Raw genomic sequence first — 20,274 nt, 5'->3', positions numbered from 1 at the left:
GCTCCATCAGAAAATGGTTAATTTTTTTAAGTCTCCCCATATTTTCAAAAATTTCAGTATTTTACTAGTATTTATACAGGTGGCGTCATTTTATATGGCTCCACCAAAAAATTAATTTTTTTATGCTCCATGCTGATGTGACATGTTGGTAGCACTAAATCATTTGGCTCCACCAACTTTTAGTGCAGATTTCAGGGTATTCTTATACTTAATTAAAAAGGTGGGTCATTTTGATAATTAATTAAATTATTTAAGTTATTTTATTAAAAAAACCTAATATTGATCAATCTCATTGGCATGCTTATGTCATTCCACGCTTTTAAAAAACCATTATAATAATATTAAAAATAATTAAAATTATATTTAAAAATAATTTACACAAAGACAGGTGTCGGACATGTGACACTAACTTAACCCACCAAACAGTTTAAATTCATTTGATAATTATGAAATTAAAAATAAAAAGAGAAAACCGCCAAAAGGAAGAAAAAGGAAATGGGTGGAGTTCTTTTAATTTTGTTTTCCTTAGCAGAGGAGAGTTTTGAAGTGGAAGAAGGTGATGAAAAAAATCTTTGAATTTTAATTTATTTAATTGTCAAAGCTTTGAAGCTTCGCGTGTTTTTCAAACTGATTGTGTAAAGGAAGGGAAAGCAAACAATGAAAACGCCGCTAGGGGAGGAGCTTTTGAGGAAGATCCAAGAACTGGAAGTAGGACATGCGTATCTCATGCGAGAAATGTCAAGTTTAAAACAATCCTGCGGTGAGTCAATTCATGACTCAACTTGTCGAGGATCCCGCCGTACTTCCCCTCAACGGCCGTTATTTCTCGGGGACGCTGCGGCTGCTGCCGGTTCTGGTTCTGTTCGACTTCCGTTACGAATAGAGAGCGGGAGCTGCGGCACCACAAATGGCGGCGGTGGCGACGCAGGAAGAACAAGAACCGGGAATTCACGGACAGCTGCCGCTAATTTGACTAACAGTCAGTATTTAAATATTTTACAGTCTATGGGACAATCTATTTATATATATGATCTTAGAGGCCGTGTATTCTTTTGGTAAGTTTAAACTTTAAATAGGGTTTCTTTCTTTCCTTTCTTCTTCTTCTTCTTCTTCTTCTTTTTCAGTTGCAATGTTCGTGATTTATTTTTCTAGATTAACGATATGATTTGATCTTGTTTCTTAATATACAAGGTAAGGATTATCATCCCTGTAGGGTTCATTTTTCTTAAAATTGTGTGTTTTTTTGCAGGAACCGAGGTGCTGAAAAACTTTATGGTTATTTAGAAGCAGAAGCTTTAGGACAAAATATTATTAAGCTTGTTTGTCATCCAAAGGATTTCGGGTTTGCAGTTAATATAGTTCAACGGGTTATTATTGGGGAGAGTTGGACTGGGCTGTTTCCTATTAAGAATAGACTAGGGGAGAATATTTTTGTAGTTGCAACTGTTACTCCTTTTTATGATGAAAAGGGTTCCGTGGTGGGAATCACTTCTGTGACCTGTGATTCGCGGCCTTTTAAAGAAACCAAGTTTGAATTTTCAGCTGAAAGGCAACCGAAAGGAGATTCTTCAGCCTTTACCCGGTCTAAAAACGCCATCTCGATTAAACTTGGTCTTGATCCTCAGCAGCCTCTGCAAGCTGCAATTGTATCAAAAATATCAAATTTGGTATTAGTTTCTTAATTCTTTTTATATGCTTATGTTTGGTTTCTTTTGTTTTGATTTGGGCTGATTCACGAGTTAACCAAAGCAGGCGTCCAAGGTGAGCAACAAAGTGAAATCCAGAATTAGGACAGGCGAGAATCGTGTTGATCCTTATGATCATAAAGAAGACGCAACTTACAGTGGAGTCTGTACACCGAAGGAAGATATGTGGCCACCCTCCCATGATGTACTTTATCCTTTTGATAACGTGTCCACTGTAATGAACTCTATAGATTTTGGTGATGAGAATGAAGGAAAACCTGCAATCCAAAAATTTACGTCCTTTATAGCTAAGACAGGGATATCTTTGCCTTGGAAAGGGAACAGTCAAGAAGAATCAGAGGCCAAGACTACTCATTCCATAAGGCCTTGTGAGGGTAATGATCAACAGAATGAAACATTTCTGCTAAAGGGCCCATATTTGGGTAAAAAACTTGAAGACCATATTAATGAGTATGACAGCCCTATCAACAATGAGGCATCAGGTTTTTCATCATCTTCTGCTAATGTTAACAGCACAAGCAGTACCAGCAGCTCGGGGAGTACTGGTGGTAGTCCTGTTAATAGAGTTGATATGGACACTGATTGTGTAGATTATGAAATCTTGTGGGAAGAATTGACGATCGGAGAGCAAATTGGGCAAGGTAATTTCCTTCAGTTAACAGCAACTGGGAGACGTGAAGGAGTTATGAACTTGTTTATAACTGGAGCCATTACTTTATGTTAAAACTCTTTACTGATTCTACTTCATTCTTACTTGATGTCGTGGGTAATATCACAACATGAATTATTTAAGTACATACTTAATTCTCCTTTGCTTTCCTTGTAGGTTCTTGTGGAACAGTATATCATGGTCTGTGGTATGCATCAGTATGTTCTCTTACTCCTTTCACTGCCTTATTTTTTGGGAGGATGAATAAACACATTATTGATGGTACTATATGGTGTTGATTTCGTATAAATTGGAAAATTGGTGACAAACCCATCAGTCAATTGTTCTATATGGTGTTGAGTATTATAGGTTCATCACCTACATTGATCCATAAGTCTAATATAGACAGTGCAATATGAAAAATCCGGAGTTCATTTTGGGATCTTATGCCATACTTGCAGTCCATTCCGGTTAATGGAAGCCATGATGTCATTGCTATACATGAGCTGTTTTACTCGTTAGTTATTTATATTGGTTTTACATAGAAATGGTAGGAAGCATGAAAAAAAATGTAAATCAACTTACTATTTGTGTAAATCAACCATGTTCATCGAAGGATGTTGCTGTCAAGGTATTCCCGAACCTGGAATATTCAGATGATGTCATACATTCCTTTAGACAGGAGGTGTGCTTTATTGTAAAATTACTTTTTTATTGCTTTGCAGTCACCAACTGGCTAAGATAACTGCATTTGTTATCGTTTTGAGTTTCTTTCTTCCTCTTCTAATTCTGCTCCGACTATTTCCCTTCTGCTTTGAAGGTTTCTCTGATGAAAAGACTGCGGCATCCAAATGTTCTGCTGTTCATGGGAGCTGTCACTTCACCTCAACGTCTCTGCATTGTTACTGAATTCCTTCAACGGTTCGATCACCACCTTTTGAAATTCTTTTTTTGGTATTTATGGAACATTAACATTGCATATCTATTGTTTTTTGAAACAGTAGATTTGTTGGTTTAATTTACTTCATCGTTTATGAATGCTTATTTATATTTTGTCCATGTAGTGGGAGTTTGTTTCGATTGCTACAGAGGAATGCTGCAAAATTAGATAGGAAACGGCGTGTTCATATGGCTTTGGATATTGTGAGTATCAAGTAATTTTGGATTCTCTTTTCTTTTTTTTTGCAACTTGGGGATGTTCTTCAAGTTGTGGTTGGTGTAGTGCCATCATGCCTCAATTTGCATTTTTTTTATCTGTTCTTGTTTGCCCTGCCCTGCCCTCATTAATTCATCTTATTGATTGAACTGCTAAGGCACGAGGCATGAATTATCTTCACCATTGCAATCCGACTATCGTTCATCGCGATTTGAAGTCTTCAAATCTCCTAGTTGATAAGAATTGGACTGTGAAGGTTTGCCTTTAGTTATGTGCATCTGTTCTAATTGGAATTGGGGGCGAAGCTAGAAATTTTATCAGGGACCCGAAATTAAATTATATATTTTTATGATATTATAAATGCAATTTCACTATTTTAATAGTCTATATTTTTAAAGGATTAAATCAAATTTTATAGTGCAATTTTACCATTATTAATTTAAAATTGTATAAAGTGGCTTAAATGAAAAAAATATCATTTTAGGGGGGCCAGAGCCTCTGCCAGCCCCCCTTGCTCCGCCTCTGATTGGAGATCTAGTTTCAGTTTTGCATTAGAGTTTCAAAGATACTTGTTTTAGGGCTACCTTTTATTTGACCAGGTTGGCGATTTTGGTTTGTCACGTCTCAAGCATGCAACGTTTCTCACTACTAAGACTGGGAAAGGAACGGTATTGACTGAAACTTTAGTTCATCAATAATATTAATCTAAGTCTAAATCATTGTGAGAGGATGCATAACTTAATAGTTTGGTTGAATTTTCTTGTAGCCTCATTGGATGGCGCCAGAAGTTCTTCGCAATGAACCCTCCGATGAGAAGTATGTTGCAAATGACTCTTCTCCTCTCTTTTTCACTTCACACAACATATCCCCATCCCAGAGCCCAATCGTGTTCACAATTTTTATTCTCTGCCGACTTTATATTTCTTGTTCTTTCTGGGAAACACATAGGTCCGATATTTATAGTTTTGGAGTCATATTATGGGAACTTGCTACTGGAAAGATACCTTGGGAGAATCTCAACTCAATACAGGTATAGTTCTCAACTTTTGATTTAAAAAAATGCAAGATATTTGCATGCGAAGAGTCTATCATCATCAGTCCATCTGCTTCTCTGATCCTATGTTGGATCCCATCTTTAAGTCAATATTTTCACTTTAGAAACTACTGAGCATTGCAAGTCTTGTAGCTCTGCATATATGAACAACAGTGTGTTTAGGATACTTGTAGGTAATTGGAACTGTCGGGTTCATGAACCAACAGCTTGAGATTCCGAAGGATTTAGATCCACTGTGGGCTTCTATAATTGAGAGTTGCTGGCTCAGGTGGGTTATCTCCTCGTAACGTTTTCATGTTTGGTTTCATTTTTTTTATATCGAGCTGTAGCATAACGGTACATTAGTTAATTCAATATTATGAACCACATACCATTACAAGCCTCAAGCATCGCGTGATATTTTTATCAAATTACGTACAATAAGAAGTGATGGCCTAATTATTTAAGAACCATTTACACAATCGACTTTGGTAGTAGCTTAGTTATTAATTTTGATCCGATTGTCTTCAGGATTAAAGCAAACTTTGTTTCTCATGTAGTCATTGTACTTTTCAATTGTGATCTGACCTGTGAAACTATAACTTTTTCCGAAACCAGTGATCCTCGAAGTCGGCCAACGTTTCTGGAACTGATGGACAAGCTTAGAGAGCTTCAAAGACGATGCACCATCCAATTTCAGCAGGCCCGTAACTCGACTGGAGACGGCTCTCAAAAGGGATCATGAATCAAATCCAAGTGTTTTTGGGTTCATTTCTTCCCTCAGCAAAAGCTCTCGATTGGTTGAAGCATGGGCATTCTTTTTGCTAACATTTACACTCAATTGCCGCTTGTGGAATGCAGAATTGCCGCCTAGACTTGCGACATTGGCGTTGAAAATATCAGGCTGGACAAAGATGAAAAGGAGACGGCACTTACCGTGTGAGCAACCCCAAATTTCATGGTGATTGGATTGGTTGTTAGTGAATGTCGCTTGTTCTTTTTCATGTCAGCCTGGAAATTTTTCGGAGGGAATGTCAATAAAGGTATATTATATATTTATATTGTGGATCATACTCTTCTATATCGGAATTTGTATCGAGCATGAACTAAAGACTGAGAAATCAGAAAACTCGGAACATTCCAGATAACTAGGTTTTGAATCTTTCATGTCTCAACAAGTTAAAGAAGCATCCAATGTGCTCTTCTAACGCTAGGTTCTAATGGGAGAACAGTAAGCACAGCCATAGTCACCATTAAAATTGAGTTTAAGCGATTTGAAGTTAATTGTGCCTGTCATATGGCCTCCATCTTACAAAGGGTTTTGTCAAAAACTTTGAGAAATATCGTTTTATTTCACTGACTTGGGTCCGGTTTAATGAAGCAAGGACCGAATAGCAGCAACGGCATCACCTTTGTGCTCGCGAAGTGTACTCTCTGCAACCTTTTTGTCCAACTTTTTCCGGTGCAAAAGATCGAAGTATTAGCATCTTTGGCATATCACAGAGATATTTAAGAGACATAAGAAGAAGAAAAAGAAGCCAACCTCTAGTTCGTTTGCGATGATGTCCACATCGGCCGCGTTGATCTTTACTGCAGCTAATTCTTTCTCTCTGAATAGAACAGAAATATAGCGTCCGGTTCAAATAAAGCACAAAATCGAATATATAGGAAATTTATTTGATACAGCGCGTGAAAATCTTTAAGTTCACAAACAAGAATCAAGTCATTTCATTAACTTAAACATCAGTTTAGGTGCTTAATGTTAGTACAAATAAAATGTGAAACATCTTTAAAACATGTTGAATTAAATTGTAAACAAGTGTGTGTCTGTCATACGAACAAGTTGAATCTGACAAATTTTTAAAAGAAATAGTCATTAAATGGTAGGAAAGCTACTTTCTTTACCAAACAAAAAAAAAAAACTCGTTAGTGTGTGTATACATGTTTGCAATTTGAGTTGGTACTTAAATGACTAAGCTATTGACAAGGTTGACGAAAGTAGTTGATTGATACAATACTGATACTTTGAAGACTTGACTAATGTTTTGATGTTTGAGTACCAATTTAGAAGCTAAGAGTTTTAGGATGTCTAGAGCAATTAGCTATAAATTTGCATATTCTGCAAACTAACTGGGCGAGTTCTGCAGTCGTAAGTTTGGATAACCAAGTCGAGAAATTAAAAGTGCAAGTGAGTTTTGAGATTGAGAAATTACGACATTGAATCTTACATTTCAATATGGCCTACAAATTATTATTCTGCAAAAAGATTTAAGGAACATATAATAGCACGGCTGAAGAAGAAAACAAGGATTACGGAAAAGAAATGAAAGGTAACCTAATATTGCAAATTAAAACCAAATATGATTGTAGATTAAGATTGCATTATATCAATCTCATTGGTATATATTCATATGCTTATGTCATTCCGACTCTTCATGTTTCTCGAAAGATTCGTGTTCAACAACTGTGTACAATGCATATCTAGACTCAAAAATGAATGCATGACCTTCCAAATACATGAAAAAAAGACAACTAAAATGATATGGCTTCTGGGTTTTAGCAGCAGCATCATTAGAATTATTTAGGTTACCCTATGACCTACCTCAAATTACCTTATACACAGCTTTTGACAATTTTAATGACAAAACACACACATAAAAAAAAAAAAAAAAGTCTTCGATATGAATATACTCGGTTTCTTTATAAATTCTTTCATATATTTATTCGATCATATAGTGTCAGATATTAATATCTTTATAAATTTCTGCAAATTCAAATCCAACCATCAAAATTCAACGAATGTAACAAAACATACTACAAAGAGGAACCAAATTGGACTAAAATTAAACTTAGATAATTAATATTCAAGAAATCAAACCTCAATCTCATTGCATTCTTTTCTGCTTCAGCTGATGCCGCAATCGATGCCATGGCCTGCAACGTAAAAAAGAAAAAGAAAAAGAATCCCGTAAGCAAAAGAAAACGAAAAGGAACAAAAGAAGCGTAAGCTAAAGATCGAAAGGGGACCGATTTGGCACGAGAAGAATCGAGCTGGCGATCTTCGACACGATCGGTGAGTTTATCGAAGGCTTTACTCTGTTGCTGTAAATCCTTAGAATCAACGACTACGTCAACGCCTCCATCTCCGGCTTCCATTGTCGGCTATTGGTTAAGCTTCAGATGGTAAAAAGCCCTAACGTTGTTCGTTGAATCGACCTGAGTTTTCAGTTGAAGAAACAGTGAAAAAGAGAGAGCGATTATCAAATCCTTCAAAATTGGAAACTTATGTCGAGGGTTTTTCAAGGCCCGTCTTATAATTTCAAAATTCATTTTCGGCCCATTTTCGAAATTCAGGTCAGTATATTGGTTTTATCTAAATTAAATTATTTTTTAATAATCTCCTTATAGTTTCTTATTTATTTTTGACACAATACCTAAAATTATCCATAACTAGGGGTGTTCAAATAGTCAGTTCGATTATTAACCGAACCGAATTACTATTAACCGAATTTCCCTAAATGTAAAAATTTTTAACCGTTAATCGAATTAATTTTTTTAAAATACATTAACCAAACCGAAATATTTCGATTAATTCGATCGATTAACTGGATTGACCGAAATTTATATGTTTTTATCTTTTGGTTAAAATAATTATAAAACAAATAAAAATAAATTGCTAAGGTTCATTTTCTTTTTTTAATAATTAAAAATATATATTATTTATTTCGATTAATATAAAAATAATAATTTAAAAATACATTACTAATACTCATTCGCTAAAACTTTTTCTTTCTAAATATGTAGTAATTGTTTGTCCATAAAATTTTCGTATTTAATAATCATATTAAACTCGATTAAATTTAAAATTAAATTAGATTAGATTTGTAATTAGTGTAAAACTCTTTTTACATTATTTTTCAATTCATAAAATTCCAACTTTGAAATTTTATTTATGAAAGATTCAATTTTTATCACTTAATACAATAATAATTAATAATATAAAAAAGTGAAATTCAAATTATGAAATACAATACTGAGATGTCATTTTCCACCAAAAATGAAATAATGGCAATCAGTTAGTCGGATGTTATTTTCTATAGCAACCTAAGTATGTTGTTTTCATTCATTCATTTTATGTTGCAATTGGATGTAACACAACATTCTTTCTAACGATTTCATAATGTGTAACTTGTGAATTGAGTGTGAATATATATATATATATATATATATATATATATATATATATATATATAAAATAAGGTTAAAATATATTCTTAGTCCTTCTACTTTTATAAAAAAATAATATTTAGTCCTTGTACTTAAAAAAAAGTCTTCCTATTTTTTTATTTAAAATTTTTCTGACAAATTTTATTAATTTGACATATTGATTAAGTTACTCTAATGTGACGTGATATATGATTAATCGTAAAATAAAATAGTCACTTAATTGGTACTTTGACCTATATATACTGGACTAGTTTACATATTTTTTAGTGAAAGGAGTAAAATATTATCTAACTTCTAGTACAATAGTCTTTATAATACTTTTACTCATATATATATATATATATATAAACTCTGTTTATGTCTCTATCTAGGCAAATTAGGGGTAATACTTGTCGTAACCATTTTTTTGAAAAAACGGGTAGGTCGACTTAGATTTTGAAAATGAAAGAACGGGAGTCGCCACCAATCCCTTTTTGATGAGGTGTGATTGGATCACCTTAAATTAATCATTTTAATAAAAGTTAAGATTTACTAAAACGATAATTTTTGGTCTACGAAAATCAGAAAATGAGTTCGGGAGTCGGTTACGCACGAGGAAGGATTAGCACCCTCGATACGCCCAAAAATTGGTACCTAGTTGATTAATTAGTGTCTTAGTGTCGAAGATTAAAAAACTCGAAAGAACTTTGAAATACGATCCCTCTTTGTAAAAATGCTCAAATGTTAATGACCTTCTCGTCTCAAAACATAAAATGTCACATCCAGTAAGTTAGGACATGACATCTTGAATTTTCGAGAGTGAGCTTGCCTAAAATTTGCGTATTTTAACTTGAAAGAAGGGTATTCGATTATTTAGAGTAAACGAGAAAAATCGAAACCCAGTAAGTTAAGGTACGTTTTCCCGAATTCTCAAACACCGAATATTGCCTTTGTTTTAAAACAAATTCTTATTTCGAGGTGACAAAGTATCATACCCGGTAAGTTAGGGCACAACACTTCGTATCTCCGGGAATAGACATTTTCAAAACTCGTATAGCGATTCAAAAGAGTATTCCGTTATCTAGGTTAAATGAGAAAAATCGAAACCCAGTAAGTTTGGGCACGATTATCTCGAATTACCAAATACGGAATATTACTTTTATGAAAGAATTATTTTAATGCATCGAAAAAAACATGATGTGATTTATAGTAAAATGTAAGAGCAAATTATGGTATTAACACATATAATAATATAATGATAGTGTCAAAACAATAACATGAACAGTTATAAAAGATGAAACAATAACGAGGTTAAGTATTATATAAATGTAAACACATACGTGGAGAAAATGAAATAATCGAACACGTAAGCAAATCAATAAATAAATAGATATAAAAATGGAAAAATAAAATGACAATGATAACGATAGTAATGATATAAAAGTATATACATATATGGGTTAAGGTACATACGTAGAGGTTATAAGAAATATATATATATATATATATATATATTAGTACAATATTAAAAGGTGCATATGTGCAGTATAAAAATGTATATGTAATATAATCAAAATTACATAGTACATATATATATTAGTAATAATAATGATAATGATAATAATAAAAAACATTACATAAATGTATATTGAAAATTGATATATAATAATATTTAAAAGCATATACATAATATATATAATATCTGAAACAAAATATACACATCATATATTAAAGTATATACATAATGTACATACATATATCCGAAAGACAAATACATGACACGATCAAAAGTATGCACATAGTATATATATACATATATATATAAAATGTATACATAATATATACATGCATATATTTTTAGAAAAGATGAAATATACATAGTATTGATATACATATGTGTAGTATGGGATATAAAAAGTATATCGTGTGACATACAAATATATATTAACGAAAACAATAATATTAAAAGCTTTTAATAATACCATATAATATGTATAATATATATGTATAAATATCAAGTAAGAATAATAATAATGGGATACCAATAGGCAAGAATAATAGAATAACAATAATAAAATATAACAGCACAAATGGTATTAAAATTTAAAAAAACAAAACAAAAAAATAAAAAACAGTAAAAGAAGGATTAAACTGAATTAAAAAAGGAACTTTTGGGGCAAATCAGGATGAGAAAGAAATGTAGGGGCTAAACGCAACACACGAGAAGATGTAGGGGCTATATGGGGCAATATTCCCATACCCAAAACGACGCAGTTCTGAATGTCTGTCCCTCAAATGATCCCAGGTCCGAATTGAAGCAAAATCAAAATTAAGAGGCAAATATAATAAATGGTCAAAGACTAAATTAAAACCCGATAGAAACAAGGAGGGACTACGCGAGAAATTATCCCAAACAGTAGAAACACGCGGATCCTCAGGCGCCAGGTCGAGTCTCGCGCGGGTCACGTGAAACGGCGTCGTTTTGGCATTAAGGAGGCCGACCAAAACGACGTCGTTTTGATCGGCTATTTAAGGCAAAATTTCTTTAAAAAAATTCATTTCTTCATTTTGTTCTCCAAAAATATTTCTTCTCTCTCTCATTTCTCTCTGCCAGCCCAGAAATCGGCGAGGAGCCGGTCATCCGCCGCCGTGTCATCTGCCGCGCTGGCCACCATACACGGTGGTCGAAAATCGCCGAGGGTAATTTTTTCTCTCTTTTTTTTCGATTTTATATTTGTTTAATATATGTATGTTATTTTTAATAAAATAGGAGTGATATGTGACAACAATATTCGAAAAAAGTAAAGAAAAAAGGGTAAAATAAAAACGGTAAATAGACATTTAGATCGGCCTTTGATACTCCTTGCTGCTGATTTGTGTTTGTGTTACAAAGCCTTTTTGATTGTTAATCTTCTTTATATCTTTTGAATAGAATGAAAATCAAGAGCAAAAAAGCCCCCTACACCCGATCCCCTTTGTGGTTTTTATAGCTTGTTTTTTACAAGTCTTCTTTTCTTCTGCACACTGTTCTTTCTTTTTTAATGCTGCAGGTGCAAGTGGGGCGATGGCACAGTGGCGGTGCTTGCAGGAGATGTGACTAGGGGAGGTGGGATTAGGTGATTTAGGGTTTTAGATTTTGAAACCTTAAATTTTTGGGCTAGTTGGGTCAAATTGGGGTTAGGGTCTGGGCCATATTGTTTTGGGCCTTAGTTTTTTATTTGTTTTAGGTTTAAGTTGGGCTATGTGGGTTTGAAAATGGGTTTCTGTTGGGTAGGTAGATTTGGGCCTGTACAGCTGCCTCTCTTTGCTCGTTGTCGTGTAATGAGAATGGAGTAAAGACTTAAAAAGGGCCAAATTTGCCTGGTCTCACCGGGTTTCGACTTCTTCGGTGCCCATCTTCTTTCAAGTAGCTTCATTCCAATCCACCGCATCCTCAGGGGTATAGGAACTGTTGCTTTGATCCGTTTCACCGTAACTTCAGATAAGATTTGTCTGTTTAGCTTTACTCCGTTCCACTGCATCTTCAGGGAAATAAGATTTGTTATCTTCAGTCTGCCCCGCTACAACTTTAGGGAGATAAGACATGTGACTTCAATTAATTCTACTGAAACTTCAAGGAGATCTGCTGTGGCTTGGATCAACTCTACTACTGTTTCAGGGAGAAGACATTTGATTTTCAACTTGTTACCCTACTGCTTAGGGGTTTAAGGTCTGTAAATTTGGCTTGCTACCCTACTGCTTAGTGTGATAAGATCTGTAGATCTTCAGCCTGTTTCCTTACTGCTTAGGGGGTTAAGGCTTGGTGGTTTGAATCTGCTTCACTGCAACTTCAGGAGGGCAAGATTCACCGTCTTTTGATCTGCTTCCCTATTGCTTAGGGTGATAAGATCTTTAAAATTCAGCTTGTTACCCTACTGCTTAAGGGGTTAAAGCTTGTTGCCTTCGATCTGTTTCCCTACTACTTATGGGGTTAAGATCTTGTAAATTTAACCTGCTACCCTACTGCTTAGGGGTTTAAGGTTTGGTGGTTTGAATCTGCTTCACTGCAATTTCAGAAGGGCAAGATTCACCATCTTTTGATCTGCTTCCCTATTGCTTAGGGTGATAAGATATTTAAAATTCAGCTTGTTACCTTACTGCTTAGGGGGTTAAAGCTTATTGCCTTTGATCTGTTTCCCTACTGCTTAAGGGGTTAAGATCTTATAAATTTAACCTGTTACCCTACTGCTTAGGGGTTTAAGGTTTGGTGGTTTGAATCTGCTTCACTGCAATTTCAGGAGGACAAGATTCACCGTCTTTTGATCTGCTTCCCTACTGCTTAGGGTGATAAGATCTTTAAAATTTAGCTTGTTACCCTACTGCTTAGGGGTTAAAGCTTGTTGCTTTCGATCTGTTTCCCTACTGCTTAGGGGGTTAAGATTTGTACATCTTCAGCCTGTTACCCTACTGCTTAGGGGTTTAGGCTCACCATCCTCGATCTGTTTCCCTACTGCTTAGGGGTTTAAGATCTGTAAATTCAGCTTCTTACCCTACTGCTTAGGGGGTTAAAGCCTGTGAACTCACCGATTCTAGGGACATGACCTGTAGAATCAGTTCCATGTGTTTATGCTTATGCCAAAGAATTAGGATGCTATGATTGAAATGAATCAAATGTTCCTAATTAGATGTGTTATAAATGATCTATAAATGCATGCGTGCAGCATGTTGTGAGCATGAATCCTTTTTTTAATGTTTAGGTTGCCATTACTCTTTATTCATCAAGGTTCTTTCACTAAAATGGTACCATGTCTTCTTGTTCAGCTCAGATCTTTGAACCGAAAATCCGAAAAGGTAGTCCTACTTTAAACTCTTTCTTCTCAAATGTTTCCAATCTTTAAGTTTGGTTAGTCCTAAATAATAGCCCTGTTCCAAGTTCCTGTACTATTTAGAAACTTTCAGAGTAATACGCAGAACTCTTTTTGCGAAAATGGCTTTAGTCCATTAATCATCATTTCAATGCAAATTGCTTGAAAATGATCATAACAATGTCAAAATTGAAATTTGTCAGAAACAAAATTTGAAGGGAATAGATTAATCACAGTCAACAAACATTACTAGAATACAAAATGAATAAAAAAGGAATAAGTGCCCCAGATATCGCAGCGTGAGCTTCTCTGTACTAACTTCTTGAGGACTCCTTTTTTGCTCAATATGTGTTTAGGGGATCTAGAGTACCCTCGTAGATGCCCCAAGATGTAACATCTCTTCTCCTTGTTAATTTAGGTATCATAAGGCCATCGCATGCCTCACCTTTGATCAAAATTTGAACCGCCCTTTACGGGTTTTCAATTCAAAACCCCTTTGGTCTCAAGGTGCCCTTTGCGAGTTTTCACCTTGGCCTCTCCCACTTTTTTTTTTAGGCGAAGTATTTCTTAACCGAATCTGAATTCACAGGATTGGGTAAAGTCTTGCCATCCATTTCAGCCAATATCAATGCTCCACAGGAAAAGGCTTTCTTTACCACATAAGGTCCTTCCCAATTCGGCATCCATTTTCCTCTGAAATCCTTTTGTATGGGCAGGATCTTTTTCAATACTAGGTCTCCCTCGTGGAATTCTCTAGGACGAACCTTTTTGTTGTAAGCTCGCATTATTCGCTTTTGGTACATCTGACTATGGTGAACAGCTCTTAGCCTCTTTTCTTCAATCAAATTCAACTGATCGTATCAGGATTGGATCCATTCTGCTTCATCCAACTTTACCTCTAACAAAACTCTGAGGGAAGGAATCTCGAGCTCGATAGGTAAAACTGCCTCCATTCCATAAACCAATGACAAAGGTGTTGCCCTGGTGGAGGTCCTGACGGACATTCGATAAGCATAGAGGGCGAATGGTAGCTTTTCATGCCAGTCTTTATAAGTCTCAGTCATTTTCCCCACAATCTTTTTAATGTTTTTATTAGCTGCCTCGACTGCACCGTTCATTTTTGGGCGATACGGTGAAGAGTTGTGGTGTCTGATCTTGAACTGACTGCAGACATCAGCTATCGTGCTGTTGTTCAAATTTAATGCGTTGTCAGATATGATCCTTTCCGGCATTCCATATCAATAAATAATTTTCTTTTTCAAGAACTTGCTAATTGCCGATTTTGTAACATTGGCATATGAAGCGGCCTCCACCCACTTGGTGAAATAATCGATTACCACAAAGATGAATCGATGCCCATTTGTAGCTTTTGGTGAAATTGGCCCAATCACATCATGCCCCACATTGAGAAAGGTCATGGAGAAGTCATAACATGTAGAGGTGAAGGAGGCACGTTAATCTTGTCTCCATAAATTTGGCACTTATGACATCTTTTGGCATAGTTAATACAGTCTCCTTCCATGGTGGACCAATAATACCCAAACCTCATAATTTGCCTGGCCATTGTAAGGCCATTAGCATGTGTCCCACAGACGCCCTCATGGACTTCTTCCAATATTTTCTTAGCCTCAATAGCGTCTACACATCTTAACAGCACCTGATCCTTTCTTCTTTTGTATAGGATCTCCCCATCTAAGACATAGTCACTGGCCAGTCTTCTCAACATTCTCTTGTCGTTCTCAGTAGCTTGGTCGGGGTACTCACAATTCTTCACATATCGCAGGATATCGTGGTACCAAGGGTGATCATCATTTTTCTCTTCTTCTTCGAGGTTGTAACAATGAGTTGGAGCCTCATAGATACGTATTTGGATCGGTTTCACATCCTCTTATTTGTTCACCTTGATCATAGAGGCTAAAGTTGCTACGGCATCAGCCATCTGATTTTCTTTTCGAGGGAGATAGCAGAAGACGATATCATCAAATTCTTTGATTAATTCAAGGACCAGACTTCGGTAATTGATCAACTTGGGGTCTCTCGTCTCCCATTCGCCTTTGAGTTGATAAATCACTAACGCAGAATCTCCATATACTTCTAACACCTTAATTTTACGCTCTATGGCCGTGCGTATTCCCATAATGCATGCTTCGTATTCTGCCATGTTGTTTGTGCAGTCGAAATCCAATTTACTAGTGAAGGGATAATGTTCACCGTCTGGGGATACTAAGACTGCCTCGATTCCGTTACCCACAGCATTTGATGCTCCGTCGAAGTTTAGCTTCCAATGATGACCTTCTTGAGGGTCTTCTTCAGTGGTTGCCATGTACATCAGATCTTCATTAGGGAATCAAAGTTCAGAGGCTCGTAATCTTCTAGAGCTCTACTGGCTAGAAAATCCGCTATTGCACTCCCTTTTACAGCTTTCTGATTTACATAGAAGATATCAAATTCTGAAAGTATAATTTGCCATCGGGCCAATCTTTCATTTAAAGCAGTTGATTCCATTAAGTACTTCAGAGGATCCAGTTTAGAAATCAGCCAAGTTGTGTGGTACAACATGTATTGTCTCAGTCTTCGAGTTGTCCAGATTAAGGCACAACACAACTTTTCAATGAACGAGTATCTCGTCTCACACTCAGTAAACTTTTTACTGAGGTAATATACCGCTCTTTCTTTCCTTCCTGATTCATCGTGTTGGCCAAACACGCATCCCATAGAATTTTCAAATATCGTCAAATACAGTATCAGTGGTTTATCTGGACTAGATGGTGTCAACACTGAGGCATTAGACAAATATTGCTTAACTTTGTCGAAAGTCTTCTGGCATTCCCCGTCCTAAACACCAAGGTTGTGTTTATTAAGGAAACGGAATATGGGGTTACATTTCTCGGTTAGTTGTGAAATAAACCGAGCGATGTAATTTAATCTTCCTAAGAATCCCCGAACTTCCTTCTAAGTACGTAGTGGAGGTAACTCTTGAATGGCTTTGACTTTATATGGGTCAATCACAATCCCTTTTTCACTGACCACGAATCCTAGCAGTTTTCCTGACCTGGCCCTGAAGGTACATTTTGCTGGATTGAGTTTCAACTAGAATTTTCTCAACCTCAAAAATAATTTCCTCAAGACTTACACATGCTCTTCTTCAGTTCGAGATTTGGCGATCATGTCATCGACGTAGACTTCAATTTCTTTATGCATTATATTATGGAATAGGGTTACCATGGCTCTCTGATATGTTGCTCCCGCATTTTTCAATCCGAACGGCATCACCTTATAGCAAAAAGTTCCTCACATGGTCACGAATGTGATTTTATTCATGTCTTTAGGATGTATCTTGATCTGATTGTACCCCGAGAAACCATCCATGAAAGAGAAGAGTGAGTAACCTGCCGTGTTATCCACTAAGGTGTCAATATGAGGCAGCAGAAAATTATCCTTTGGGCTGGCTTTGTTTAAGTCTCTGTAGTCTACATACATCCGTACTTTTCCATCTTTTTTAGGGACGGGGACAATGTTGGCTACCCATTCCTGGTACTTAACTACTTGTAAGAAGCCAGCATCAAATTGCTTCTTGACCTCCTCTTTTATTTTTAACAAAACATCAGGCTGCATCCTTCGAAGCTTTTGCTGAACTGGCTTGTATTCTTCTTTGATGGGGAGCTTGTGTACCACAATGTTAGTACTTAGCCCAGGCATATCTTGATATGACCATGCAAAGACATCCTTGAACTCTTGGAGTAACTCAATAAGGTCCCACTTTGTCTCTGTGGTAATGCAAGTTCCGATCTTTATTTCTTTCCTTTCTAGTTCATCTCCCAAGTTCACGACTTATACGGTCTCTTTGTAGGGTAAAATCTGTTTCTCCTCGTGTTCTACCATCCTTAACAAATCAGGGCATAAGTTACAGTCTCTGTCATCCTCAAAGTCCTGAGATCCCTCTAGACACATATCTCGCTCAAAATGAGACTCTGAATTAGTAGCAACGTCACTCACATCATTGATATCTGGAGACCTGTTGTAGGTGCGAAGGAAGATACAAAGAATAAGAGAATCTAAGAACAATGATATGTATGGTATGATCATGAATAAAAGAATAAAAGAATATTTACACAGAATAAGTCAAAAGGATGCATTTCGTTGAAATAACGATTTCGAACATAAGCCTATTTCACAAAAGGACACTTATTACTCCTAGGCCTAGAGCAATAAGTATGTTTTGGACATTACTCTAAGTCAGTTCTAAAGACTACAGGAATCTCTTCCGTAGTCCAATTATTCAGAACACTTCTCGGCTCATAGGGGCGAATGCCCGACAAATCCTCTATCCCAGTTCCTTCTTCATATGTGGCGTTGATGTCCAAACTCTCTATTATTCCTTCCATGATTTCTTTTCCCGACGTCTTCCGCTTGGAGTGAATAACCCCTCCAGACACAAAAGTCTTCGATATATGAGGGAAGATCATTGGTTCCCATTCGATTTCTCCCCCGCTCAATTGCACTCTCCTTCTTTCTTGCTTCTTTTCTAGCTCTTTCTTTCTTTGTTTCGTGTCTGGCTTAAATCCTAACCCAAAACGGTCTTGTTTGTCTTTCACCATTGGTGCATTAATCCTTCCCTGGAGGTATCTCCCGAGTCCTTTTCCAAGTAGGGCCCCTTTTCCAATAGTTAGTCGTAGTCCCATTCTTATAGTCTCAGATAACCTGGGCATTAGAATCCTATTTCCTTCGGTAATGAATGTCGCGTTCACGAACTCTAAAGATCGAAAAGAGCACTCGATTGCTTCGTCATTTGCCTCTAGATATAGGGCGTCACTAGTTATTGCTACGATGATATCTTCTTCAGCGTTGATCGTTACTAACCGACCTTCGATTACCAATTTCAACTTCTGGTGCAGTGATGAAGGGACTGCCCCTGCTGAGTGTATCCATGGCCTCCCCAATAGGCAATTATACGAAGGCTTAATGTCCATGACCAGGAAATCTACCTCGTACGTGCTCGGCCCGATTAAGAGGGGTATTTTAATTCTCCCCATTACCTTCCTTTCCGTGCCATCAATTGCTCTCACTACACTTTGGCATGTCTTCATATGGGAACTATCCACTGGCAACCTACTTAGCGTAGATAGGGGTAGGACATTCAGTGCAGACCCATTGTCAATCAATACCCCCGATAATGTGTACCCTTTACAGCGAGTCGTGATGTGCAAAGCTTTAGTTGATCCTCGGCCCCCTGGTGGTACCTCATCGTTATTGAAGAATATGAAGTTATCGGCACTTATATTGTTGACTAGGCGGTCTAGTTTGCTTACAGAGATATCGTTAGCAACATAAGTTTTATTCAGCACTTTCATTAATGCGCTGCGATGGGTTTCAGAGCTTAAGAGTAAGGCCAGTACCGATATACGAGCTGGCTATTTGTGCAACTATTCTACGACACTATATTAGCTGTGCTTTAGGAATTTTAAGAATTCATTTGCTTCTTTTTCAGTCACTGATTCATTGACAGTTGGTTCAGGCCCCGCCGGTTTCTCTTTCTTTTGCTCAATTGCTAATGATTTTTCTTTAACCTGCTCGATTTTGTATTTGGGGTATAACGCCTTCCGCTGTGCGTATAAAAACCCTCGTCTTAAACTTCTTCTGATGCATTAATCGGGGTCTCCTCTCCCGAGAATGTCACATTGCAGCTATAGTTCCACGGTACCCTTTTGCTATCCTTGTAAGGGAAAGCAACTGGCTTCTGGATTACGACATTTGGCGCAACTTGTGCCCCAGCTTCATTCATTCTCGGACGTGATATGATAACCACTGGGTGGTTGACTTTGTAAACATCCTTCATCGACCCCTCTTCGGAAGCACACACATCTGTTTCTTCTGGGCTCTCGTCATATTCGAAGAATTCCAGCTCCTTATTATCCATCAATCCTTGTAACAAAGCCCTGAATTCACTGCATTTCTGAATTTCGTGATCTTCTTGATCATGGAACTCGCAATAATTATTTGCTTCTCGAGGTCTGACCTTTGAGTTCTGTACTATCAACCCTTTTTCCACCATTTTCTTCTATACCTCTCTTAACGGGGTATTCACTTCTGCAATATTCATCTTAATTTCTTTCCCCGAACTCTCGATTATTGTATTTATTCCCTTATCCCCATGGTTAGGTAATGGATTCTCTGTACTGAATGTATCATCAAATTTCACGATCCCCATGTTGATGAGTCTTTCAACCAATTTCTTGAAAGTGGTACAGTTTTCTATCGAGTGTCCTATGGCTCCCGCATGGTATTCGCATTGGGCATTTGCATCATACCATTTGGGGTATGGAGGTTGCATTGGCTTTAGATAGAAGGGAGACACGACATGTGCATCAAATAAACTTTGGTATAACTCTTTGTACGTCATTAGAATGGGCGTAAATTGGAGTTTCTCCCTAATTTGTTTTGTGTTGGGCTCTTGTCTGGGTGGGCCCTACTGTCCAGTAGTTGTCGACCTTGGTTGGCTTACGGTGATCGATTTCGAATATGAGCTCACATTATTCACTTCGTGCTCTTTCTTCCTCGGCGCTGACCTCTTGGCGTTTTCTCCAACCTCTATTTTCCCACATCTTATCACATTTTCTATCATTTCTCCAGACATTACTATGTCTGAAAAACTCTTGGTTACACTACCCAGCATGTGGTTA

At 36.7% G+C, this 20,274-nt stretch overlaps 2 protein-coding genes across 7 annotated transcripts; one reads left to right on the top strand and one right to left on the bottom strand.

The window, feature by feature from the left end:
- The first annotated feature begins 439 nt into the window (after positions 1-439).
- Positions 440-5,692, top strand: LOC108476245 (uncharacterized). 6 transcript variants are annotated; one of them, XM_017778395.2, is made up of 13 exons: positions 440-556; positions 642-1,055; positions 1,250-1,667; positions 1,753-2,347; positions 2,533-2,573; positions 3,176-3,276; positions 3,420-3,498; positions 3,669-3,767; positions 4,111-4,179; positions 4,278-4,327; positions 4,460-4,541; positions 4,739-4,833; positions 5,163-5,692. In XM_017778395.2, exons 2-13 carry the CDS (start codon positions 658-660, stop codon positions 5,287-5,289), a joined length of 2,154 nt encoding a protein of 717 aa, XP_017633884.1. In that variant the 5' UTR covers positions 440-556; positions 642-657; the 3' UTR covers positions 5,290-5,692. The 6 variants fall into 6 exon arrangements, 5 of the variants coding, with proteins under 5 accessions (XP_017633884.1, XP_052881882.1, XP_052881884.1 ...); XM_017778396.2 differs by having other exon boundaries at positions 449-1,055; positions 5,163-5,310; positions 5,406-5,692; XM_053025922.1 differs by having other exon boundaries at positions 446-1,055.
- On the bottom strand, positions 5,683-7,853 carry LOC108476247 (uncharacterized). Its single transcript, XM_017778398.2, has 4 exons — positions 7,572-7,853; positions 7,423-7,478; positions 6,088-6,154; positions 5,683-5,997 (listed from the first exon to the last, which is right to left on the bottom strand). The coding sequence occupies exons 1-4, from the start codon at positions 7,698-7,700 to the stop codon at positions 5,917-5,919; spliced, it is 333 nt and encodes a 110-aa protein (XP_017633887.1). The 5' UTR covers positions 7,701-7,853; the 3' UTR covers positions 5,683-5,916.
- Positions 7,854-20,274: the final 12,421 nt, after the last annotated feature.

The sequence above is a fragment of the Gossypium arboreum genome, chromosome 3 (assembly GCF_025698485.1).
Source record: "Gossypium arboreum isolate Shixiya-1 chromosome 3, ASM2569848v2, whole genome shotgun sequence".
In the NCBI taxonomy this organism is placed as follows: Eukaryota; Viridiplantae; Streptophyta; class Magnoliopsida; order Malvales; family Malvaceae; genus Gossypium; species Gossypium arboreum.
The sequence above is the reverse complement of the archived record's forward strand: the minus strand, read 5'-3'. Positions and strand labels throughout refer to the sequence as shown.